The 26,700-nt window shown below is 38.5% G+C and overlaps 1 protein-coding gene across 6 annotated transcripts; it reads left to right on the top strand.

Annotated features, from left to right (window-relative positions):
- The first annotated feature begins 1,550 nt into the window (after positions 1–1,550).
- On the top strand, positions 1,551–22,817 carry TfIIEalpha (transcription factor IIEalpha). Of its 6 annotated transcripts, none has more exons than XM_053773320.1 (10): positions 1,551–1,575; positions 5,308–5,438; positions 11,738–11,904; positions 14,900–15,028; positions 16,208–16,366; positions 17,073–17,146; positions 18,951–19,038; positions 20,315–20,461; positions 20,628–20,844; positions 22,028–22,817. In XM_053773320.1, the coding sequence occupies exons 2-10, from the start codon at positions 5,318–5,320 to the stop codon at positions 22,213–22,215; spliced, it is 1,290 nt and encodes a 429-aa protein (XP_053629295.1). In that variant the 5' UTR covers positions 1,551–1,575; positions 5,308–5,317; the 3' UTR covers positions 22,216–22,817. The 6 variants fall into 6 exon arrangements, with proteins under 6 accessions (XP_053629295.1, XP_053629298.1, XP_053629293.1 ...); XM_053773323.2 differs by lacking the exon at positions 1,551–1,575 and adding an exon at positions 1,861–1,884; XM_053773318.2 differs by lacking the exon at positions 1,551–1,575 and adding an exon at positions 2,692–2,841.
- The last annotated feature ends 3,883 nt before the right edge of the window (positions 22,818–26,700 follow it).

Below are 26,700 nucleotides of genomic sequence, written 5' to 3'. Positions count from 1 at the left end.
CATCTCGCTCTCGCCTGAGCATCAGTGGTAAATTTTCTCTGTTCTATTAGGGACTTTTATCCTCGTCTACTTTGTCCGCAGAGCACATTACAGGATGGGCACCTGTAATCAGCTTAATTTTAGCCAGTGCCATTTTTTTCCCCTCAGCTGATAATTCTCTAAGTTTTGGTGAGAAGCCGGTTACTGAACTCGCTTCAATTCAAGTTTATTCTCTATAAGGGTTACAATGTGGGGTTTACAGGTTTTGGGTATTGTGTGGCTTACATGTTATAAAATACTAATTACAGAGGGGGCCACTAGGACACCTAGCATTGCTAGGCATTTCGGGCAGACTTAGATTAATTCTTAACATTAAATCCTTACAGATTATAGTATTAAGGCTAAGTGACTGCATCATAATTTGTAAGTTTAGCAATGTGAATGCTTTTGTTTTGGCACAATACAAAGTGTCTATATTGGAGTATCATAGGCAAACTTATGACTAGTTAGGATTTATTATTTTTAGATTAAGATTAGTATTTCTGGGTTTATAGTCAGTGGGTGAGTGAGTGTAATTGTGAACCACCAGTTGGTTATCATGTAGTTAGTTGTTGGGGTGTATCAGGGAGATAAGATGTTTTCTAACTGTAGTTTTGAAAGTGATGAATGTGTCTGCAGTTCTAGTTTTCAGGTAGGGTGTTCCAGATTTTAGGTTCTTTGAAATACATTGAATTTTTGTAAAGGTTTAGTCGAACACGGGGAATGTCATAGAGATGTTTGTGTCTGGTGTTATGCCTGTGGATCCTGTCACAACTATCAAGAAAGCATTTTAGGTAAAGGTTAATATTGGAATTTAAGGTCCTGTAGATATAGATTGCACAGTAGTAAGTGTGGATGTTCTGAACAGGGAGTAAGTTTAGATCTATGAAGAGTGGGGGGGGGGGTTGCCAGGGATGGGATTTAGTGATTATTCTTACTGCGACTTTTTGTTGGGTTATTATTGGCTTTAGGTGTGTTGCTGCAGTTGAACCCCAAGCACAGATAGCATAGGTCAGGTATGGGTATATAAGTGAATGGTATAGTGTGAGAAGAGCAGTTTGTAGCACGTAGTATCGCATCTTGGAGAGGATCCCCACCGTTTTGGATACTTTTTTTTGTTATGTGTTGGATATGGGTGCTGCAATTTAGGTTGTTGTCGAGGTATAGGCCAAGGAATTTGCCCTCATTATGTCTGGCAATTAGAGTGTTGTCGATCTTACTGTTAAGTTGCGCAACACCTGCTCTGCTACCAAACATAATATAGTAGGTTTTGCCAGTGTTAAGTGTAAGTTTATTGGCTGTCATCCAAGTCGATATTTTGAGCAGCTCCTCGTTAACAATGGTGTTGAGGGTGGCAAGATTAGGGTGGGAGATGACATAAGTCGTGTCGTCAGCAAAGAGAATGGGTTTCAGGTGTTGGGATACGTTTGGAAGATCATTGATGTAAATGAGGAAGAGCAGGGGACCAAGGACACTTCCCTGCGGAACTCCAGTATCAAGTGGCCGTATTGATGAGGCTGTGTCTTTAATGGTGACATACTGATACCTATTAGAAAGGTAGGATTTAAATTATGCAAGCGCATGGCCTCTTATACCATAGTGGTCAAGTTTGTGGAGTAGGATGCCGTGGTCTAGCGGATATTCCTTATTTTCCAATGCTGTGTAAAGCAGATCTAGCATTTTTATAATTGCATCATTAGTGCTTTTATTTTTCCTGAATCCAAATTAGCAGGGGTTGAGTATGTTTTGTGACGTTATAAATAAAATGAATATAGTCCAAACCATACCCCGGCCGGGATTGAACCCGCGGTCAGAGAGTCTCAAAACTCCTGTGCACGAGTTTCTCGAAGATTTTGGATGGCAATGGTAAGTTTGATATCGGCCTATAGTTGTTTACATCTGTAGGGTCACCACCTTTATGTATTGGTGTAACCCTTGCTGTCTTGAGTAGTGTCGGGAAGGTGCTAGTTTCTAGTGACTTGTTAAAAAGTAATGTAATAGCATGCGAAAGGACATGGGCTGCTCGCTTGTACAATAATGGTGGGACGTGAGACAGATTCCCCGAGTTATTTTTAAGTGACTTTATGATCGTGGTGACTTCCGTGGGCTCAGTTGGTTCAAGATAGAAGGAATTTGGGAAATTCCCATCTAGGTAGTCCCCAGCACGGGCATTGGTACCTGGGATTTTACTGGCGAGATTAGATTCTATGTTTGAGAAGAAGTCATTTATCTTGTTAGCTGTATCAGTGGGATGCAGTGGTGTTTCATGACGTTTAGTTAGAACAATATTCTTGTTTTTTTTCAGTTTGTGGGTTTTATATCTCCTGTTGTGTCACTGAATCTGTTGGAGTAGTACAGTTGTTTGGCTTTCTTTATTAATTTGGTGAGAACTGTTGAATATTGTTTAAGAATATCTTTGTGTATTAAGCCCTGTCTGTATTGCTTTTCATATTGGTGTTTCTTATCAATGGATTTCACAATGCTGCTGGTTAGCCATGGGCAACTGAGCCGTTTATTTGTGATCTGTTTCGTTTTAATAGGACAATGTTTGTTGTATAGTCTAAGTATATTGTTAAGAAAAATGTCTGTCCAATCGTCAATAAGTCACTTTGTCTGCCTTTTTCGGATTATCCTAGGTTATCTACACATATGCTGCTATGTATGATAATCTGTGTAACTGCATTTGTGTATATCTGAATAAACTTACTGTAACATATCTTCGTACACCGGTGAGCAGCGGTAGATACAGCTGTCAGTGACCCTTATAAACTCCAGAACAAGAAGACGAGGCAGCTGGAGCAACACTCAGACACATCCCAGCAAGTTAGTGCTGTGACAACAGGTATCAGTGAATCAACACAATAAGGTAATCTGCACATATGCTCTCGCTTCACACACACGCTGTCCGTGGTTCAATCCCCGGCAAGGGTAGAAACATTGGGCGTGTTTCCTTACGCCTGGTAGGATGAATAATGAGAACATTCAAAACAAGAGATGCCAAGCCAGTGATGATATTTTTCAAATCACTTGTTCTCTCTAGGCTGGAATATTGCTGTACATTAACATCTCAGTTCAAAGCAGGTGAAATTGCAGATCTAGAGAGTGTACAGATAATCTACTGCACATATAAGTTCCATCAAACACCTCAACTACTGGGAACGCTTGGAAACACGACTTCTACTCGCTGGAGCAAAGGTGAGAGAGATATAATCTACACTTGGAAAATCCTAGAAGGAATGGTCCCAAATCTGCACACAGAAATCACTCCCTACGAAAGTAAAAGACTGGGCAGTCGGTGCAAAATACCCCCAATGAAAGGTAGGGGCGCCATTGGTACACTTAAGAAAATACCTTAAGTGTCCAGGGTCCAAGACTGTTCAACAGCCTCCAACCATGCATAAGGGAAATTACCAATAGGCCCCTGACTGCCTTCAAAAGGGAGCTGGACAGATACTTTAAGTTGGTGCCGAATCAGCTGGGCTGTGGTTTATACATTGTACTATGCTTGGCCAGCAGTAACAGCTTGGTTGACCAGGCCCTGATCCACCAGGAGGCCTGGTTGTGGACTGGGCCACAGGGGCATTGATCCCCAGAATACCCTCCAGGTAGGCAGACTCCTATTCACCAAGCAAGCAAGTAGGTACCAGGTGTGGGTCGCATCCTGGGGGACAAGATTGAGAACCCCAGTGGAAATAAGACTCTCTGGGTGGCTAACCCACTGGGGTTAAAAATCCGAGCAGAATCTTATCCTGTGTGTACCAGTACCTGAATAAACTTACTCTACATCACAACTTGTACAGTCACCTGAAGGAGAAACCCCTAAGCAAGTTGCACATATTCTGAACAAGAAAAAAAAAATATTCAAATTCAATTTTTTTTCATTCTGTACAAGGATAATGTAGTTTATGTGTAGTAAAACATTGCTCAGCCCCCCAAAAAAGCCATTAGTATGCAAATGCATTTTGGGCAAACTAATCATAATGCTTAAAGACTGTTTAAGAATTAGACAGACTATTAAGTAGGATTTTTATATGCAGTTAACTACTAGTACAGTACAGTGTATATACATTTTTTTTTAAGTGTCATCCTCCCACCTAAGATTGTTAACACAGAGGGTTAATAACTCAAGAAAGCAGGGTAATAATGGAGAGCTGGTCTTTGTGGAGTTTGGCAGTTCTCTGTGAACCCTGTGGGTTTAGAACTTAATTTTTCATTGTAATATGTGGAGTTTAGCAATTATTTATTTCCAAAAAGTTGGGTAGTTTTGTTATTTACATTGTTTTAAATGTGCAGATATGAGAAACGTAACCAAACGAAACTTGTCTAATCCAACCTAAAATAATCTAATCAACCTTAACCTTAATCTGCCAGTGGTAGATATGGGATGTGCCCATTTGTTTAAATTTGACTTGTCTTTATTTACATTTACTGTGATTAGCAAAATATTTGTATTATTTTTCGTAGTATCTTCCTAAATAACAATTTGTGTTGGGGTATATATAGATAGCTTACTTGTATGCCTTTAAAATGAAAATAATGCACGATGACTCACGAAATCGTAATGACCTGATTGCAAGCAAACCATACCCCAGCCGCGGGTTCAATCCCGGCCGGGGTATGGTTTTAATGCAAGATTTCTGAAAAGGACTGCATGTATATTCGCCAAAAAGCTGTGTTGCTTATTTCTGTTGTGGTCTTTCAGACCTTTTTCCCCTAGGTTGAATCCTGGAGGAGGAAAGACTAGTCTAGATCCCAGCACAGAAATTGAATAGTAATTTTAATAGACATTTCATCTATTTATTTTATATGTAAGTGTAGTATTTATGATTAAAATGACGAGTTAGGATTTTAATAAGCAAGTGGTAAAAGATAATGTTAGACATAATAAACATTTATTATCATTACTGTTCCTACTGTGCCATACAATACAATTTTTATTTCTTTATGAAGTACAGTCATTATTTTGTAATTAACTATTTGTTCATTAGCAGTCTTTCTAACTGTGCATATGATTGTAGGTAAATGCATACGAAATCCTGCTTAATTTGTCTGTCTAAATCCTAAGTAACATTAAGGGGAGGGGAGATTATTCATATTGTATGCTTAGTGTTATTATGCAAGGTGTAATAATTGAAGTATTTTGTATGATGAACTTTCATAATGATTTTTAAATAGAAAATAAAAATCCTTCAGCCAGTTAATGAAGGGAAACACACACTAGTAAGATGCTATATCTACAACAAAGTGTCAAGGGAATTTCTCGTAATTTTTCTCTCTCTTTCTCTCCAGATTAATAATAATGGATGGAGAATTGCTAACGGAAGTACCACAGAATTTGCAGACACTTGTTCGTCTGGTGGTACGTGGGTTCTACACTACTGAAGATGTACTCATTATTGACATGCTTGTCAGAAATTGTTGTAAGTTATGCATGTTAAAATTTGTGAAAGTTTCTATCAGGTGTTATGTACAGATAATGGTAGGTTTAGCTGGTAGTGAATATGAGTGGTTGAGGCAAGCTCACTTGGCATTTTAGTATTGTTAGGGTTCTTAATGGCAGGCAGGTGACTGTAAGGTACTAGGCCAAGTAACTGTAGTGAGAGAAACTGGGGGGAGATGCTGTTCCCATGTTGACTGCAGCAAGAATGAGAGCAGTGACTCTGGGGACATTTGACCCATCACAGATCTGGCTTATGAAAGAGGCCAATTCCACCTACAGCCCAAGCCCAAGTGGCAGGTCTATCACTGGGGCAGAGTGAAGTGAAAAATGTGTGACATGTAACAGCTACCAAGGGATGGACTTTCAGTAAATTCTCAATATAATGGACTTGTGGGATGAATTGTCCAAGTATCAATTAAATTCAAATAAGGTTAAGAAATTTCAGAAAAAGCACTGTGGTACTTGACTGTATACCTAATATAGTATTGTACATAAAATTTGGAGATACATATACAGTACTGCAATAAACACTGAAAATAAAAAACTTAAAAAAAATGTTTACCCATTGGGTTCTGTCCACAATTTCAGAGATCCTTTATATTGAGGGTTTACAGATTATTCTAAAATTGTGTACAGAATAAATAACAAAAATGACAATCTTTGCAAGATGGTTTGGGTAAATCTAGCAAATGCAGTTAGCTAGATGATGGAATTGAATGTTGATAATTTTTTTTTTTTCAACAAGTCGGCCGTCTCCCACCGAGGCAGGGTGACCCAAAGAGAACGAAAATCCCCAAAAAGAAAATACTATCATCATCATTCAACACTTTCACCTCACTCACACATAATCACTGTTTTTGCAGAGGTGCCCAAAATACAACAGTTTAGAAGTACTACAGTGGACCCCCGCATAACGATTACCTCCGAATGCGACCAATTATATAAGTGTAATTATGTAAGTGCGTTTGTACGTGTATGTTTGGGGGTCTGAAATGGACTAATCTACTTCACAATATTCCTTATGGGAACAAATTCGGTCAGTACTGGCACCTGAACATACTTCTGGAGTGAAAAAATATCGTTAACCGGGGGTCCACTGTATATACGTATAAAAATACACAATATATCTCTCCAAACTGCCAATATCCCAAACCCCTCCTTTAGAGTGCAGGCATTGTACTTCCCATTTCCAGGACTCAAGTCCGGTTATATAAAATAACCGGTTTCCCTGAATCCCTTCACTAAATATTACCCTGCTCACACTCCAACAGATCGTCAGGTCTCAAATACCATTTGTCTCCATTCACTCTATCTAACACGCTCACGCACGCTTGCTGAAAGTCCAAACCCCTCGCCCACAACAACACCTTTACCCCCTCCCTCCAACCTTTTCGAGGATGACCCCTACCCCGCCTTCCTTCCCCTACAGATTTATACGCTCTCCATGTCATTCTACTTTGATCCATTCTCTCTAAATGACCAAACCACCTCAACCCCTCTTCAGCCCTCTGACTAATACTTTTATTAACTACACACCTTCTCCTAATTTCCACACTCCGAATTTTCTGCATAATATTTACACCACACATTGCCCTTAGACAGGACATCTCCACTGCCTCCAACCGCCTCCTCGCTGCTGCATTCACAACCCAAGCTTCACACCCATATAAGAGTGTTGGTACTACTATACTTTCATACATTCCCTTCTTTGCCTCCATAGATAACATTTTTTATCTCCACATATACCTCAACGCACCACTCACCTTTTTTCCCCTCATCAGTTCTATGATTAACCTCATCCTTCATAAATCCATCCGCCGACATGTCAACTCCCAAGTATCTGAAAACATTCACTTCTTTCATACTCCTCCTCCCCAATCTGATATCCAATTTTTCTTTATCTAAATCATTTGATACCCTCATCACCTTACTCTTTTCTATGTTCACTTTCAACTTTCTACCTTTACACACACTCCCAAACTCATCCACTAACCTTTGCAATTTTTCTTTAGAATCTCCTATGAGCACAGTATCATCAGCAAAAAGCAACTGCGTCAATTCCCATTTTATATTCGATTCCCCATAATTTAGTCCCACCCCTCTCCCAAACACCCTAGCATTTACTTCTTTTACAACCCCATCTATAAATATACTGTATTAAACAACCATGGTGACATTACACATCCCTGTCTAAGACCTACTTTTACTGGGAAGTAGTCTCCCTCTCCTACACACCCTAACCTGAGCCTCACTATCCTCATAAAAACTCTTTACAGCATGTAGTAACTTACCACCTATTCCATATATTGCAACATCTGCCACATTGCTCCCCTATCCACTCTATCATATGCCTTTTCTAAATCCATAAATGCAATAAAAACTTCCCTACCTTTATCTAAATACTGTTCACTTATATGCCTCAATGTAAACACTTGATCTACACATCCCCTACCCACTCTGAAACCTCCTTGCTCATCCGCAATCCTACTCTCTGTCTTACCTCTAATTTTTTCAATTATAACCCTACCGTACACTTTTCCTGGTATACTCAGTAAACTTATTCCTCTATAATTTTTACAATCTCTCTTGTCCCCCTTCCCTTTATATAAAGGGACTATACATGCTCTCTGCCAATCCCTAGGTACCTTCCCCTCTTTCATACATTTGTTAAACAAAAATACCAACCACTCCAACACTATATCCCCCCTGCTTTTAACATTTCTGTCATGATCCCATCAGTTCCAGCTGCTTTACCCCCTTTCATTCTACGTAATGCCTCACGCACCTCCTCCACACTCACATCCTGTTCTTCTTCACTCCTAAAAGATGGTATACTTCCCTGGCCAGTGCATGAAATTACGCTTCCCTTTCTTCGTTGACATTTAAAAGTTCCTCAAAATATTCTCACCATCTACCCAAAACCTCCATCTCCCCATCTACTAACTCCCCTACTCTGTTTTTAACTGACAAATCCATTCGTTCTCTAGGCTTTCTTAACTTGTTTAACCCACTCCAAAATTTTTTCTTATTTTCATTAAAATTTCTTGACAGTGCCTCTCCCACTCTATCATCTGCTCTCCTTTTGCACTCTCTCACCACTCTCTTCACCTTTCTTTTACTCTTCATATACTCTACTCTTCTTATAACACTTCTGCTTTGTAAAAACCTCTCATAAGCTAACTTTTTATCTTTTATCACACCCTTTACTTCATCATTCCACCAATCACTCCTCATTCCTCCTGCACCCACTCTCCTGTAACCATAAACTTCTGCCCCACATTCTAATAATGCATTTTTAAAACTATTCCAGCCCTCTTCAACCTCCCCCCTCTTCCACTACTCATACATGCACCAGCCCACCTTTCTGCCAATAGTTGCTTATATCTCGCCCGAACTTCCTCCTCCCTTAGTTTATACACTTTCACCTCCCTCTTGCTTGTTGTTGCCATTTTCCTCTTTTCCCATCTACCTCTTACTCTAACTGTAGCTACAACTAAATAATGATCCGATATATCAGTTGCCCCTCTATAAACGTGTACATCCTGGAGCCTACCCATCAACCTTTTATCCACCAATACATAATCTAACAAACTACTTTCATTACGTGCTATATCATACCTTGTATATTTATTTATCCTCTTCATAAAATATGTATTACTTATTACCAAACCTCTTTCTACACATAGCTCAATTAAAGGCTCCCCATTTTCACTTACCCCTGGCACCCCAAATTTACCTACTACTCCCTCCACAACATTTTTGCTCACTTTAGCATTGAAATCCCTGACCACCATTACTCTCACACTTGGTTCAAAATGTGGGGTTCGGTAGGAGACTGATGGATAAGGTAAATTCACTTGTTGGATGGTAACTCTGTATTGTCAGACTGTGGTAATGGGAGATGGAGGGAGCCCAGCCTGCCGTGTTCTGCCTTCTTCTATGCTTATGCGTCGACTGAGAGGAAGGCAGCTTGTCTCACTGACTCATGCTATATCCCGTGACGTCATACAGTTACTCGGCCTAGGGATCTTCTATATAAAGCACATGGATGGTACTATGATACACTATACAACACATATAAGGGGATCAGCAACTATGCTGACAGCTCGGTCATGTTACGTATGTCGTCCCGATATACACTACTATGCTATAGGCTGAACAGGCAGGTGGTTCTGGGCTGATTCTATACAATAACAAATTCATATATAACTTAGAACTAATGGATGGTATCATAATGGATGTTAACAAAATGAGTTTTACGTAATGGGTGTTAATTAACGTAATCACTTAACATAATGAGTTTCAATGTAATGCATTACGACTTACAAGAACAAATCATTGTACATTATGGATGGAATTGATCGATCGATCTGTATTCATGCACTCTACGGATTCTGAGGAAGAATAAATATTTATATATACAAGGTGAAATTAACAGCAAAGGCATCTGGTGCGCACTCAGATCATTACTGTCAAATTCTCAGAATTCGGAGGGAACGTGAACACGAAAAAAAAAAATTCTGAAAAACTAATCAGTTAATAACAAACAGTTGACAATTTCCTTCATCTTGGACATCTAGTTATACAGACTATGTACATTTAAACCCAATTCTGCGAGGGTGAGGTTTACATATGCAGAATGGTTATCATCTCTGGGAGGATGGAATTCCTCTGCAATGGCTAACACATGCCTTGACTGGTGACAGTCAAGGCATGTGTGAACGAGTATCTACAAAAGATTCAGCTACATGGACCATCTGAACGAGTATCTACAAAAGATACAGCTACATTCACTAGTGACTGTGGAATTACTAACTCTTCTGCTAGGAGTACTCAACTCGACTATTCGATACAGTAATTCTTGGCTCATTACAAAGTCACTAATGGGTGCTGGTGGCTTCACAGTCAGAATAAGATCTTCCTGGAGCAGGAATCGAATCACCAGAACACAAGGGATCGGCTCTTACTTACTGGAGGAATGAAATGGAAGCTGGAGGAAGCCCAGCCTGCCGTGTTCTGCCTTCTTCTATGCCTATGCGTCGACTGAGAGGGAGGCAGCTTGTCTCACTGACTCATGCTGTATCCCGTGACGTCATACAGTCACTCGGCCTAGGGATCTTCTATATAAAGCACATGGATGGTACTATGATATGCTATACAACACATATAAGGGGATCAGCAACTATGCTGACACAAAACTCCCCATGCATTCACTCAACATTTCCCAAAATCTCTCTCTCTCCTCTACACTTCTCTCTTCTCCAGGTGCATATACTCTTATTATAACCCACTTTTCACATCCAACCTTTATTTTTCTCCACATAATCCTTGAATTAATACATTTATACATTAATACATTGTTATTATTATTATTCTTTCTTTCAACACACCGGCCGTATCCCACCGAGGCGGGGTGGCCCAAAAGAAAAAATGAAAGTTTCTCCTTTTACATCTAGTAATATATACAGGAGAAGGGGTTACTAGCCCCTTGCTCCCGGCATTTTAGTCGCCTCTTATGACACTCATGGCTTACAGTGGAAGAATTCTGTTCCACTTCCCCATGGAAAACCATGTACATATACTTGTAGTAAATAAAGATGTTATTATTGTTATTATTATTGTTGTTGTTATTATTATTATTATTATTATTATTATTATTATTATGTGTAGTGTGACCTAAGTGTAAGTAGAGGTAGTAGGATATACCTGGTATCCCACATGTTTTTGAGACAGAAAAGACACCAGCAATCCTACCATGACGTGAAACAATTATGGGTTTCTGTTTCACACTAGCTTGGCAGAATGGTAGTACCTCCTTGGGTGGTTACTCTCTACCAACCTGCTACCTAGAAATTGTAAATTTAATGTTAAAGGAATATGTTTAGAGTGGTTAATAATCAAATGGTTCCAGTTTTTTTGCAAATGATGAATTCTGCAATCTTTGGAAATACAGTAATAAAAAAAATTATATTAGTGATGACATCATGAGTGTAGACCTGCTCCTATTGCTACAAATAGGTAATTAGTACAAGAAAAATCTCACTGTTAAAACTTAGACAAAAAGGAATTTAATGGAATAAAACCATCACTAGATTGTCTCACAAGGAAGAAGCAAGTTTCAGTATCAGACTTCAAGGTTACACTTTTCAGAAGGTTTTTGCGTTTGCATCATAGGTTTCATTTTACTGAAATATTATACAGTACAATATAGATATTTGTAATTTATACTGTATATGCTAAGCCTCAGAAAATATTGACCTGAAAATATTTATTTTGCAGGTATGAGTGAAGAGGATCTGTGTGATCTATTGAAGTTTGACCGCAAGATGCTGCGGCAGCGCATCAATACTCTGCGGGCTGATAAGTTTATCCAGGCTAGAATGAAAATGGTTACGTTGGAGGATAACAAGACACAGAAAGAGCAGTACTACTTCATTGACTACAAGGTAAAATATATAGCTGTTGGGCTTAAAAATTCACTAGGGTTAGGTTCCTAGAAGTTTACACGAATCCAATACCTAACCCAAGTTATGTTTCAGATTTGGGCTTTTTTCTTTCAAAGGTCATATCTTTTTAAATAGTTTTTATATTCTTTAACATTAATATTCATAATAATGAGAAATGGGTGTGGAAAATCGAATGAACCCATTTTGAATGAAATCTTTTGGTTAGCTTTTAATTTAACCCTTTGACTGTTTCAGGCCCCTTTCTGAAACTGTTATTCTATGTCGCTCAATTTTTAAAAAAAAAAAAAATTATTTTTTCTTATGAAATGATAGAGAATCTTTTCCCGATGGTAATGACACCAAAAGTTCGAAATTTGGTCGAAAACTCATGGAATTATGCTCCCACGAAGTTAGCGGTCTCGGCGACATATGCGTTTCGGCGATTTCGCCGACTGAGCCCTATTTTCAGCCAATTCCATTGTTCCAGTTGACCAAACTCATAGCTATTTCTTTAGAACTCAATTTTATCTATCAGCTGAGTACAAGAAACCTCCCATTTACTAATTTGGACTACCCAATATGGTGGTCAGAAATTGGTAATTTGGCCAATTTCACGCAAACTAAAAAAGATGCTAATTTCAAAATAGGGTCCAGAATAAACAAGGTAGACATTCGTGGCACTAAAATAACATATGCTCTGTTCATTAGTCACATCTCTAGGCCCCTCTTATATTATTATTGCTTTCTATTTTGATTTTTTATTCATACAAAAAAATACAAAATTTACTGTTATGCAGACTACTGCATTATTGTAAAAATGGTATAAATAATATCACTGCACTAGTGAAAGAATATTAGACTCCCCAGTTGACGTGTATTGGACGTGTGGTGTGATTTATTTACTCCTGAACATTGGTAAAAATCGAACATTTCCGCTACTTTGAGCTTAGTTTCAAGGTCGTTTTCATCGTCAAAGTAATGAAAATCATCTCTATTTCTGTAAAATGTTTTCCATTTTATCACCTAAGACCATGAAAACGCGAATACAACGATAAATACTATACGAAAATACACCTCAAAGTCGGCGTTTTATTCCAAAAAAACGATCAGTTTTTTTTTTTCTCATTACTCAATGTGTGCTGCAGGATTTTTTTTATGTGGTGCACACTGACCACACAGACCCATTCTCTCACATGTAGGCCTACTAGCTTTCTCCCGCTTGATTTGAAGCCGCTAGAATTATTGAGTATATATACGTCAGAAACATTGGCTCGTAAGACGTATTTATACGTCGAAAGCAGTCAAAGGGTTAAGGGTCATGTGTCAAAATAAAATGGTCACCATGGAATACCCACACATAATTCTCCAGCTCCAAGTAGTCATAAATTCTTCATCCAACACATACTTCCTCTGTCTTCTTGTATGTCCTCAGTCCTCACTGCAGTCTCCTTCACCTAACTTTCAAGTGTGGTAAAACCTTGAAAATTTACCACATGCCTTAATTTTTCCCATCCAGTATTTATAGTCACTTGGTGACTTATCAAATGACAGCTTTTATGTTATAAATTGCTTCAACAATCTTGACTCTGCACTGTAAGTCTTTGGATTTCACTCTTGAGATTCCTATCCTTTATAAGCTTCTAAAGTTTTGTTGGTGTAATGGTGCCTGGTCTTCTGTAACTCCAGTGTACAGATTGGATTAAGGTTGTGATCCTGGACTACCACAAGATGACTTGGGACATTGCCAAGACCAAGAAAACCTTGAAGGCAAGGTTCATTTTTTCTAGACAGTCATTAAAATTGGTTTCATTTATTCTGTAAAGCTTACATGTATCGAAGGTTTTAATTCTGTGTACCATATGGTATCGTTTCCTGTATAATGTGGCCATAACTATAGTGTAAGTTTAATTTTGGGTTACTTGATATATTGAACTACAGTAAGACCTCATAACGTGTACCTACATAGCATGTTTTTAAATTGCAATGTATTCATATTTATCTTAAAAAGTATTAATCTGCAATTTTACCTGAGTTTAAGCTCCAAAAATGTTCAGAAACAGTGGCTCAGGCATAAGAACTTTTCTGCTGAAGAGATTTATATGGCCTGGGAAAAGCTAGTTGCTGACTCTTGCACAATTTGGCATATGATGTAGTGGCTCTCATAACAATAGATGACTGACCCACAGTCATCAACTGATAAAACATAAACAGTGACTCGCACCTGTTTACTGCTCAATTGTCACATAACCATCTTCTAAGACTTTATCAATTAGCAAGAGAACAAGGAATTTAAAGTAGGATGAATTTCTTCCTTGTCACTATTATAAATAAGAAAATTGTATAGTGAAATGCATGAGTGGTCATCTAATTAAACAGATGACCTACATAACTATGTATCTCCAAACACTTCTACATCATTAACCCTTAAACTGTCCAAACGTAGATCTACGTTTGCGCGCGTAGCGCTCTGACCTTGATTTTTTCCATAAGAAACAATGTAAAAAATACGTGGATCTATATTTGGAGCGCTACACGAGCAAACGTAGACCTACGTTTGGACAGTTTAAGGGTTAACTAAGAGACTAAGTAGGGTGAATTTTTTTCATTACTTTTTTAACATATTTTCTTCAATTTATAATAGTCACTGGCAACATATTAACTGTGTTTTCTGTAATGGAATATGCCAATTTTCTTAGGAAGGAATGGGTGGAACGATGCAGTATACTGCATCAAACAACAGCTTCCCTGACATCTTAAGTAAATTTGTTTAGTAATATTTATTTAGGATTTAGGTACATAACATTCATTTCTAGATTATTGGGCAATGATATCTGTGTCAGTTCCACAACAGTGGTTTCCCTTCATAGGAATGTAAAGGCTATATTATTATGACAGTACAATGTTGCTTAAATATTGTTTTTCACTACCCAAAATAAATAAATTTTGTATCAGCAAATTATGTTTACATGTCTTTTATTTCTTTATTTACTTTCAGAGTTTTGTCAATGTTGTCAAATACAAATTAGACCACATTAGAAAAAAATTAGAAATGAAAGAGCGTGACCAGACTAGCCGAGCATCCTTCATATGCCATTACTGCCAGCGATCCTACACAGATCTTGAGGTATGTTTATATTAAGTAAACGTTTGTGGTTCATATGGATTATATTCTATAGAAATCCATCAAACAACCAACTATGTAATGAATACAGTGTAATGAAATGAAAAAATAGTAAATGTATGTAAAAGACAGTGCTCCCAAGCAGAATGTTAAATAATCCAACTACACATTTAACATGCATAGATAAATGTTTCTTTAGGATAATAAAAGCAACTGAAGTATCTAGAAAGGTACAAAGCCTGCTGTAAGTTCCCAGAACTTCCTCAGCCTATGATTAGCACACAAATTCATCAACTTGACCTATCACTTCCTTCCTAGCCCTAGATTTTTGGCCTTTTCCAGATACTGCCACATTCAAGTAAGTGCGGTAATGCTGGCCTCCCCAAACACTCAAGATTGCTTCCAACTCTTGACACACTGAACATGTGTTTTTGTGTCCTACCCTAGATCAGCGATTTTCTTCTAGCATGTATATGGCCTTGTGTACCTGCAGGATTTTCAATCCCCCATACTTCATTGTACCTCACATCGTTTGTCCAACCTATTCCACACCTGGCAAATCATGGCATATGTAATTCTCTAAAAAAGCACAGGTGCTGTATATACTTGCTAACATCCAAAACTTGGTACCAATTTAATTTTTTTTCCAGGGTGCAGACACTGCTCTTCCCACCTCTCTTTTATGAAAGGATTCAGTTTCCTTAAATCCCTTTATGAAAGTTACCTTGCTTATACTCCAACAGCACATCCATTAAAAAACCACTTGTCTTTTCATGTCTATCAAACACTCACACAAGCCTACTGGATGCTCAAGCCCCCAACACTCAAAGCCTCCTTTAACACTTCCATCCCCTTCCCTTCTCCACCTTTATTTTTTCTTTAACACACTGGCCCCCTCCCACCAAGGAAGGGTGACCCAAAAAAGAAGTAACACTTTCTTCTTTTTACGTTTAGTAATTTATACATGAGAAGAGGTTCCCAACCAATTGCTCTCAGCAAGGGGCTAGTAATTTTTTTACCACCAGTACAAGAGGTGTGTGAGCTGAGTTTGGGTTCCCAGCCTAGCAACACTCATGACCTGGGCACTGTTTCCATTAGAAACAATCCAGGGGTTATCTCCTATTTCATTTAGTAAGCCAGGTCTCCACCCTTATATAAACAAAAAATTTTTCAATAAAATAGGCTGACCAGCTGTTAGACATCACAACAGGTCAACTTTTATGCATCATCTGCAAGCAAGAAGTGCAAGAGGATATGTCGGGAATGCCACGGCACGACACTCGCATGCTCCTCTCAAAATTCAACGAGCAGATGGAACCTCTCTTCAATCTTTTGCGTGAGGTACAGCGTTGATACCCATTTCTTCAGTTTGAATGTGTTGTTTTTTTTTTCTTCTTTTTTTCATTGTTTTGAGCCTTTCTCTTAATATTGTACCTTCTAACCTTCCCGAAAACCAACTTGAGTACAGTGTCTCATTTGGCCTTATTTATTAATTTTAAGATATCATGCAAATACAAGCTGTTTTGTAACCATGTCATTATGTGAAAGGGGTTATTGTATAAATATAGTACATCTGTCATCTATCTTATGAGCACACAACTTTTCCCTCACAGGACTTAGTTCAGAAATTAATACTAAGAACTTTTCCAGAGCAAGTAGTTTCAGATAAAGGTTTTCCCCTCACTTTACACGAGTTCACTTGCCTTGAGTCTTGGATTTGCAACTTCCTCTTACATCTTGCCTACTGTACATATCTTTTACGTAACCCATTATATTACAACTGATCTAAAAAATACAGAATAGTCTGTTAATACTGTGTCTGAAGATGCAAGTTGCAGGGGTTTGAAACACATCCCCTATTTTGTTTCCACTGAAATATTTTTCATGGTATGCATCCCTTGGAGGTACTAGGAGTAGACTATTCATTGTAGTTGGCTAGAAGAAATTATAAGTGTGACTATCTTTGTTAAATTCTTTTTTTTTTATGGGTTCCAAAAGATACATCTTCCTAATTATACCATAAGGCTAATGATGCTTTTGCTTTCAGGTGGAAAACATAAAATTGGCTGCAAAATTCTCCGAACCACAACCTAAAGACTTCAGTGACTTTAAGAAACCAGGGTAAGTATTTATCATCACAGCCACAAACCTGAACACGGAAAATAGCACGGTTGCACTTACACTTAACCCTTGCCCCAAATGACCTTGATGTAAATATAGCCAGTTGTTGTGGGTCACTTCTAGGAATAAAGTTCTGCTTTCAGAAAACTTCATTCCTGCTGGAAGTAATATCCAGTGAAAGAAAACTCCAGTACCTGCTGGAAGTATTATTGTTTGGTAAAAGATTTTTGTATCTAATGTTAATACCCTTCAGCATTCCAAGGTCCTGTTAGGGGCCCTTATTTGGAAAGGTTCCAGAGCCCAATCTCAAAACACACAATTATGGAAATTGCTATAGTAACAAATTGAAGGGTTGTAGCTCCTTCTCAAAGGAAGAGAAAAGGGATGAGATGAGATGTGAAGCTGTGTAGTTCCAGACCTTGGAGTGGCTCCCAGTCACTGAAAACTGGAATAATTACTTTACTCATTTTGAAAAATTCATAAACTATGAGAGATATGGCAAAAGATGAGTAAAAATGAACTTAGAATGAGCCAGTGTATAACATAATAGAAGCACATCCAAATCTTTCCAGTATTTCTTGTCGAGCACTTTAATAACTAAGAACATTTTAAGTCTGACTTGCACTCCTTGGAATGCAGGTGAAAAAGATACATCATAATTTACACCTGGAAAGTCCTAGAGGGATTGGTTCCAGATCTGCTTTCATAGGGAGTATACCGAGAGACAACACAATAATTGTGAGGGGGTTCCCATCACACATAAGGGAAATTATCAGGAAACCTGTAGCTGTCTTGAATTCAAGAGGGAACTGGATAGGTTTGCAAAGTCAGTTCCTGACCAGCTGGACTGTGATTCATAGGATGGACTGCATGCAACCAGCAGTAACATCTTGGGTCTGCCAACCAAATCCTGATTATTTATTGTACCAGCAGTGACAAAAATGATTTACACATTTTACGGGATGGCAGTACTGTAGATTGAGATGCTGAAGAAGCAGACTCATAATGTGTGACTGACTGTAGGCTAGCTAGGTGAAGTCATATTATCACTCGTTACCATTATTTGTGTAGCTGTAACCTAGCATGACAAGGCTGTGTTAAAGTTAGCCAAGCCAATGGTTAAAAGAAAATGAAAATTATAATTCAGTGTATTATTAGAATAAATCAAGAATAAAGAAGAAGAATGCTTTACTTGTCATATAAACTTATGCCTGCCAAAAGTATTCCTTAGTGTTAAACTAATAATAAAACAAATGAATTCTAATATTATCCAGAGGGGTGAGGAGGGGTTGTTGATATGATTTGAACACTTAAGGGTGAAGCAAAATAGGATGACTTGAAGGACGTATAAATCTGTAATGGAGGGAAGGCTGGAGGGAGGGAGTGAAAATTGTGTCCAAGAGGCTTGGACATCCAGCAGGCATGTGATGGTTTTGGGACTTGAAAAGCTGTTGGAGTGTGAACAAGGTAACATTTTGTGAAGGGATTCAGGGAAACTGGTTAGCTGGACTTGAGTCCTAGAGGTGGGAAGTACAGTGTCTGCACTCTGAAAGAGGGGTGGAGATATTGCAATTTGGAGAGGAATCTGAACTGTAGTATCAGCACGCCTCGGGTAAGACAATATTGGAGTGAATGATGGTGAAAGTATTTCTGTTTTGGGTCACCCTACCTTGGTGGGAGATGGCCAGTATGTTAAAAAAAAAAATTAACATTGTCTATTCCCATTGATTTTCAGTTTGTACTGTACTGTTCATAAATGAATAGGTAATGCAAATTTTACTCATGATTTTGTTTTACTTTTCAGGCAAGCACGAACCACAAAGGCCCCACTCCCAGGGAGTGATTCTAGTCGTGCCTGGTCTGGAGATGCAACCAAAAAGTCAGGATTTCAGGTGTGTTTCCAACTGTGCTTGTGCATTTACTATGATTAGCTTCTTAAGATTTTGAAAGACCTTCAGCGGCCCTTAGCTTGCCAAAACCACATGTGTGTCTGCATCAAGAGTGATGCCCACTGCTACTGGGCACCTGATGTATGTTACACTGATGGTTAAGTGGTTTAGGGCATCTCGAATTTTGACAGGCTATGAGGATGGTGTGTTAAAGCATCGAGGTATCTTCCTACATTGAAGATTTTTCTATTTGAGGTAGTTTTGTATTCCTTGAGAAAAATGAAGCTCCTGATACAGTTCTTAGTCATATGATGATCCAGTTAGTGATGCTGCTATAATGAAGGTAATCTGACAGTGACAATGAGGCACCCATTGAACTTATGAAGGGTTATGGCAGTACCAACAACTGGCTTTCTGGAACTGGAGTGGACTTGGTGGTAAATCAATATTTAAATGAGCTTTAAAGTTCTTCTTGTGAGGTATTACTGTTTTGATTTCAGAAATGTGGCCAATTTTGAGACTTTTTAGTATGCACATGTTTTGAAAATGATATAAATACCGACAAGATTAAGACACACGTGCAACACAGTAGACTCCTTCAGTCAATTACAGAAGGAGCAGGTGTAGTAGTGAAATGATGTAATCAGTACATCAACTTTGGAGAAAGTTTTTGAGGTGGTCAGTCCCTCAGCCTGGAGAAGGGTTTGGCATTGTGATCTGGAACAATATGAAGCCAAAGCATGAGAACAGTCTTAAATACTGTCGAAGGTGAGGTGGAAGATCTCAGACATTGCAGGGGATGGGATTCGCTAGTAGAAGTAAGAAGGCAGGTCCCTCTGGAATCCAGCCCTTCTTACTCATAACTAGATGTGCAATGAAGAGTGGAAGATATCCTCTGTACCAAGAAACCTGTTGTGCTGCAGTGTCTGACACTTATATTGAAAATAATATCAAATACCGACAAGTTCAAGAATAAGACACGTTCAACAGTTGGGTATGCTTTTCCTATAAAGTGAGCATTCATACCACTAAAGTCTTTTTCTTCAGCGAAATTACATTACGGAGTGTTTATTAGTAAATGAAGGATATGAAAGTGGGTTTTGCTTAATTGTGAACAATAAAAACAAGGATTATCAAGAAGAGTAACAAAGCAGAGTAAGCTGTTGTTGAAGAATACAGTGATAGTGGTAATGTAATTATCAGGATTATTTGCTGTTTCAAGAATACAACACAGGTTTGTGTTTAATAAAAATGCAGTGATGTGTGTTTAATATTGCAGGTTGAAGGTTCTATTGATGTCAATATTAATGCAGATGGTGTTGGAGAAGAAACTGTATTGGCAAAAGAGAAGCCTATATGGCTTTCAGATGCCACCTCCCTTATCACAACGAACATTACAACATCAGAAACGTCTAACCCTCAGATGGTATGTCTAGAAATTGATAAGCAATATACTGTATAATTACAGAAAGTATTTAAATTTTATGAATTTTAGTTTAATGCTTTAAAGCTTAATATTGTGTATCATAATAAATTATACATTTCTCAAACTTTCTTCACTGATCAACTAACCTGTTATTTTCACTTCATAGAATGAGGCTAAAACAGCACCATCAGTTAGCAGTAACCAGCAGCAAGCTGCTGCTGGAGCAGACGATGTGATGATGTTGTTGCAGGCACATGAGCGCAAGTCTAAGAAAGGTGCCGGTCACAATTCTGACAGTGAGTCTGAGGACAGTGCTGATGAGAGTGCCAATAAAAGAGCAATAAATACCACTTCAACGACTGCATTTGGTCCTGAGCCTAGAGGTAATTTCTTCTTAAGCTCTGTTTATCTAAATATTTTTTTCTAGATTTACAGTGGAATAACCAATATAAATGGTTTTACAGTAGTTGTGGTAAAAGCAAATGTATAATTATTTTTAGTGAATTGTAGATTTGCTCATCTTGTATTTCATTATTAGTGAGAAATTAATTTATTTGTTTATATTAGACATGCATGTTCGATAGGAGTGAGTAGAGACGAATGGTTTTTGGTACTTGACGAGCTGCTGGAGTGTGAGCAGAGTAATATTTTGTGAAGTGATTCAGGAAAACTGGTTAGTTGGACTTGAGTCCTGGAGGTGGAAGTACAGTGCCTGCACTCTAAAATAAAAGAGGGGTTTGAGATATTTGCTATTTAGAGTGACATCTAAACTGTCATATCTGCATGCACCTCTGGCAAGGCAATGATGGTGAAAGTGTTTTTCGGGTCATCCTACCTCGCTGGGAGATAGCCAGTGTGTTAAAAAAAAATTAAATTGCATAAATATACAGAGGATATTCAAGCTCACATCAGGGATAACATCTGATTCTTGCAGCCAAAGTAGGTGGAGTTATGTTAAAGCTGTTTATCAAGTGCATTGATTCCTGTATGTTTATATATACATAGTGGACTCGTATTTATTTGTTGCATATTGGTCTAGAAATGTATACAGCCTTTTTATTTTTAAGCTTAGTTTCCCTTTATTCTCAGTTTATCAACTCTGTAATATTTCTCTCTCAACCCAAGAGGCCTGATCTGAGGCCAGGCCCTAGGAAAGATACTCCACAGAACCATTAACCAATAACAGACAGTTATATCATTTTTTTTTTTTGTACAGGGTTTATGCATGTGTGGTAGAGTTGTATTGGGTTGGTATAAATGTTTTATGCAGATTATTTAATTTTTTTGTTTTCAGATCACATGCATATACTAATAACAGTTATCGGTTCTGTCGACCTTGCTAAAAAAAAAAAATTACATACTCGACCATAAGTTTGATTATCCAAAACACCCCTTGCCACCTTAGATTGGATAAGAGACCCATCACTGTTACATTTGTTACATTTATATTTTAGTGTTTGATTTAAAACCTTAAATACTGATAAAGTGTGTACATTATAAAATATTCAGCAAATTATTATGCAGTACTTAAAGTACACTACTTTGAAGTCAAATAATCATTTTCAGGTACAGATGAGATTGAACTGATAGATTCTGATGATGATGATGATGACTCCATTCCACAAGTGAGTGTTGCTGGAGAGAAGGTGGCAATCACAGAAGTTGATAATCACCTGATTGCCAAGATGACATTAGAAGAGAAGAATTCATACATGCTCATTTACCAGGATTATATTGGCTCATTAGACGATTAAATATATTTTGTGCCATGTTTATATTTAGGCATAATTTATTTTTTGCTAATGATATTGAGATTGTATTTAGCTCAGTCTACATATAAAAGAACAATTTGGGTGCAGATTAAGAGGTATTGGTATTTCATTGCTCTTTGATATGTAGAAGGTTATTGTCAGTATCTGACAAAATTATAATGAAACAATACCATTGAAGCACAGAGACTCTATAATTTTTTTATATTAACAAATTCCATGTACACAAGATAAATTGCCAAGATGACACTAAAAGAGAAGAATTCATGTATGCTTATTTACCAGGAATACATTTGCTCGTTAGATTATTAAATATATTTTGTGCCATGTTTATATATAGGCATAGTTGAATTTTTGCTAATGATATTAAAATTGTAATAGTTCAGTCTATATACAAAAAAATAATTTGGGTTTAAGTTGATTATTGCCTTGTTAACCAGTTAAGAGGTATTGGTTTTTCATTTTTCTTATATATGTGGAAGGTTGTTCTCAGTTTCTGACAAAATTGTAATGAAACTAGACATAAACCTGCTTATATTTGCAGCATATATTCTTTGTAAAATATAAAATAAATTTACAGTAACTGATATTTATTTCTTTATACAATGTATTTGATCTTTCTTGACCTGCTCTTTATTACTAAGGCTCCCTTCCTTCTCAATCCACAGCTTAGGCTGGTTTCAGGACTGTTAACTAGTTTGAAATTGGGCTCAAAGTAGCAGAAATATTCGAATTTTACCAATTTTTTCTGAGGACGGGTAAAGCCCCTTACACCCCTGGTTTGTTCACTGGTTTCTTAATAGGTTTGATTCAATTATTGAGATGCTTAAACCATGACCAATCATTACTAGTTACACTTTATCTGAGAAATAAGGTAAACCTATCTTTTGTGTGATTATCAATTCAAAATGGAATAGAGGCCTGGAGACATGATTAATGAAGAGTAAATGTTTTAGTGCCTGGAATGTCTATATTGTTTTTTGTACTTTATTTTTAAGCTGGATTATTTTGTGTAAAATCGGTCAGTTTACCCAACGTCTGTGTACTTTATGGGGTAGTTCTAATAACTGAATGAGCAATTTCTTGTGCTTAATCAAAAGAACACAAGGCATACTAGTGAAATAGCTAAGAATTTAGTTGAATGGGCAAAATCATCAATGTGTAAACTGCATTCAGACCACTAACTTTGCATTTGTGTAATTTAGTAGGTTTTCCATCAAATTTTGTACTTTTGGCATCAAGATCTTCAGAAAAATATTGTCTACCACCTCAGTTTGCTTTTTGATTAAATGTGGACACAGATCAAAATTAATTTCTGGGGTCTGGACTGTGAGAGGGTTGGATGCAGTGGTGGTGGTTTACAATATGGGGAAACATGAAAGTAATCAGTTTTACTAATATCTGCAAGTCTCAAGTTGACTCTCATTAATGATTTAATAAAAGCATTGGGTACTGCAGCAGCATAAAAAATTAGTGCCCCATTATGGCATATAAGGTAATCCTACATTGGTGGAAGATAGCTGGTATTAATGAAAAAAAAAGTCTTCTTTACACAGTTCCAACTCATTTCAGCTGTTGGCATAACATTTATACCTCTTCAAGGGGGAGCTCCTTGGCACAGTGAAGAGGCTCTTGGTCTGAGGAATTAGACCTTTTGGTCTCCTTCCTCAGACCAAACCTAATTACCCCCCAGTCCCTCCCTCTCTTATCCCATCCTCCCCATCCCCCCTTTTTCCCTTTCCTCCTCCTTCCCCTCCCCATCCCTCCCCTATTCCCTTCCTGTTTTCAGCCTTTGGGATTCTTCCCACAGGCACTCTAGTTCCTAGGTAGGGGAAAGGGTACCAGGGTTCATCCCATTCTGTTGAAGTCCTTGGCGGTGATGTAGTTTGCCGTGGAATCTGGATCGCCTGGAGGTGTCCCGATCCCTCTCCAGTCTCCCGGGGGATGGCTTTGGGTGTCTTTCGGGTGATGAGTGTATCTCTGGAGGCTGCATGGTGGTTGCCGAAGGAAGTATGCTTTGTGGTGGGTATCTGGATTGCTGGTTTACTGGCATGAAGGGTAGGGTATGGCATGGGTTCCATGCTGCATCTGCACTACTTGTGGTGCTAGGGTCCCCTTGGGCACGGTGGGGGATTTATGGCCCTGTTTTGCCTCCTAAGAGCTCTCCCCCCACCCCTGCCCCCTTTTTTTTCTTTTCTTTCTTTTTCTACAAAGAAAAAAAAAGAAAAGTGACATAACCATGGAGCCCCAAATCCATGAACCTGCTCCCCCTGGGCCCCTTACTGATACTGCACCAACTCTGATCCCACACCTAAACGCCCAAGACTATTACCTAATGATACTTCTTCACTTCCTTCTCATTCTACTCAGTAAAGACCGGCACATCATGCACTCCCTTTACACGCTATCTTTCAAAATACACAATGGACTAAGTTTTTTACTCTATGACCAACTTCCTCTACTGCCTATCTTTTTGACCATGGTATTGGCAAGGCGCTCCTACGCCATGTTGGTAGAGATATATCCTTTCATGCTTTCAAGAGCGGTACACTATCCAGAATGCTAACCAAGCTCACTATCTTTCTCTCCTTACAACTATTGATATTATTCCTGTAACTATTGAAAAACATCATTCCCTTAATTCTTGTAGTGGTACTGTCATTCTGCCCCATACCATTTTTTTTTTTTTCAACAAAACGGCCGCATACCACCAAGGCAGGGTGGCCCAAAAAGAAAAACTAAAGTTTCTCTTTTTAAATTTAGTAATTTATACAAGAGAAGGGGTTACTAGCCCCTTGCTCTCGGCATTTTAGTCGCCTCTTACAACACGCATGGCTCACAGAGGAAGAATTCTATTCCACTTCCCTATGGAGATAAGAGGAAATAAACAAGAACAAGAACTAGAAAGAAAATAGAAGAAAACCCAGAGGGGTGTGTGTATATATATATGCTTGTACATGTATGTGTAGTGTGACCTAAGTGTAAGTAGAAGTAACAAGACACACCTGAAATCTTGCATGTTTATGAGACAGGAAAAAGACACCAGCAATCCTACCATCACGTAAAACAATTACAGGTTTCCATTTTACACTCATTTGGCAGGACGGTAGTACCTCCCTGGGCGGTTGCTGTCTACCAACCTACTACTTACCCCCATACCATTGTCCAACAGAATTTCCAGACATGTGGCAATGACATTCTGGAACAGCTTGAACTCCAAGACCTCCCAATCCTTAAAGTAGATACTTATCTCCTCCCTGCCTGCAGGCGGAGACGATACCCTTGCAATGTAGCTCGTGTAACTTTTAACTGTTGTGTGCTTCTGTCCTCTGTATATATTGCGGGACACTGTTTACAAGTTCAAAGGTGATTCCCTACACCGCAACAGTATAGAAATTGCTGGCGTTTTAATCATCCAGAAAAATATTGCAGGTCCATGGCCGAGTATGGTGCCAACGACCATACCAATGCATCTTGTAGTCTACCTCCCTCTTGCCTTAATTGCCATGAGGCTCATCCATCTTACTCTTGCCGTTTTCAAGTCTACTTAAATGAGCATGAAATCCATTGTCTCAAAGAGGCAGAAGGCATCCCATATGCTATGGCACTCATCTATGCCTCCAAGGGAGACTTTCCCTTATTTCTTATTCTCGAGTTACTAAATGTCCCCCCTCCTTTGGGGTCCCAACTCCTGCAGCCTCCTCTGTGGTCATCCTTTTCACAGTCACACCTGTCTCTAATTCTTTTGCTGTCCTAGACTTAGAGGTCCCTACCTCGGCACTTCATTCTGTTCTCACCTCCGATCTCATTCTCATGCCATCGCAGTGTATACTGATGGTTCCAAGTCTTCTGACGGTGTCGGATTTGCAGCAGTGCTTCCAGACAGCATTGTGCGAGGGCATTTATTATCCTCGGCTAGCATTTTTACGGCTGAATTGTATGCTATTCTTGTAGCACTTACCCGTATTGCATCTATGCCTGTGTTCCCATTTGTGGTCACTGCAGACTCCCTAATTAGTGTTTTACAAGCTATACAAAAATTTGATACACCTCATCCCCTGGCTCTTCGTATCCAACTTTGGTTACGCCATATCTCTAGCAAGGATAAACATATTGTTTTTTTTTGTTGGGTTCCTGGTAATGGTGACATACAGGGCAATGAACAGGCAGACACTGCTGTGCGGTCAGCAGTACATGACCTGCCAGTTTCATGTAGAGGTGTTCCATTCACAGACTATTTTGCTGTAATTGCTACCCACCTTCGCATCTGTTGGCAACAACATTGGTCTGATCTGCTCTATAATAAACTACATTCTATTAAACTGAGTAGAGGTTTGGGCCGTCTTCGTATCGGTGTCAAGGTTGGGAGACTACTCTCTCCCGTCTTCGCATCGGCCACACTCGTCTTACTCATGGGTATCTCATGGATTATTATTATTATAATCAAGGGGAAAGCGCTAAACCCGGAGG

The sequence above is a fragment of the Cherax quadricarinatus genome, chromosome 17 (assembly GCF_038502225.1).
Source record: "Cherax quadricarinatus isolate ZL_2023a chromosome 17, ASM3850222v1, whole genome shotgun sequence".
Classification (NCBI taxonomy): Eukaryota; Metazoa; Arthropoda; class Malacostraca; order Decapoda; family Parastacidae; genus Cherax; species Cherax quadricarinatus.
Note: the sequence above shows the minus strand (reverse complement) of the source record. Positions and strands in the feature narration are given on the sequence as shown.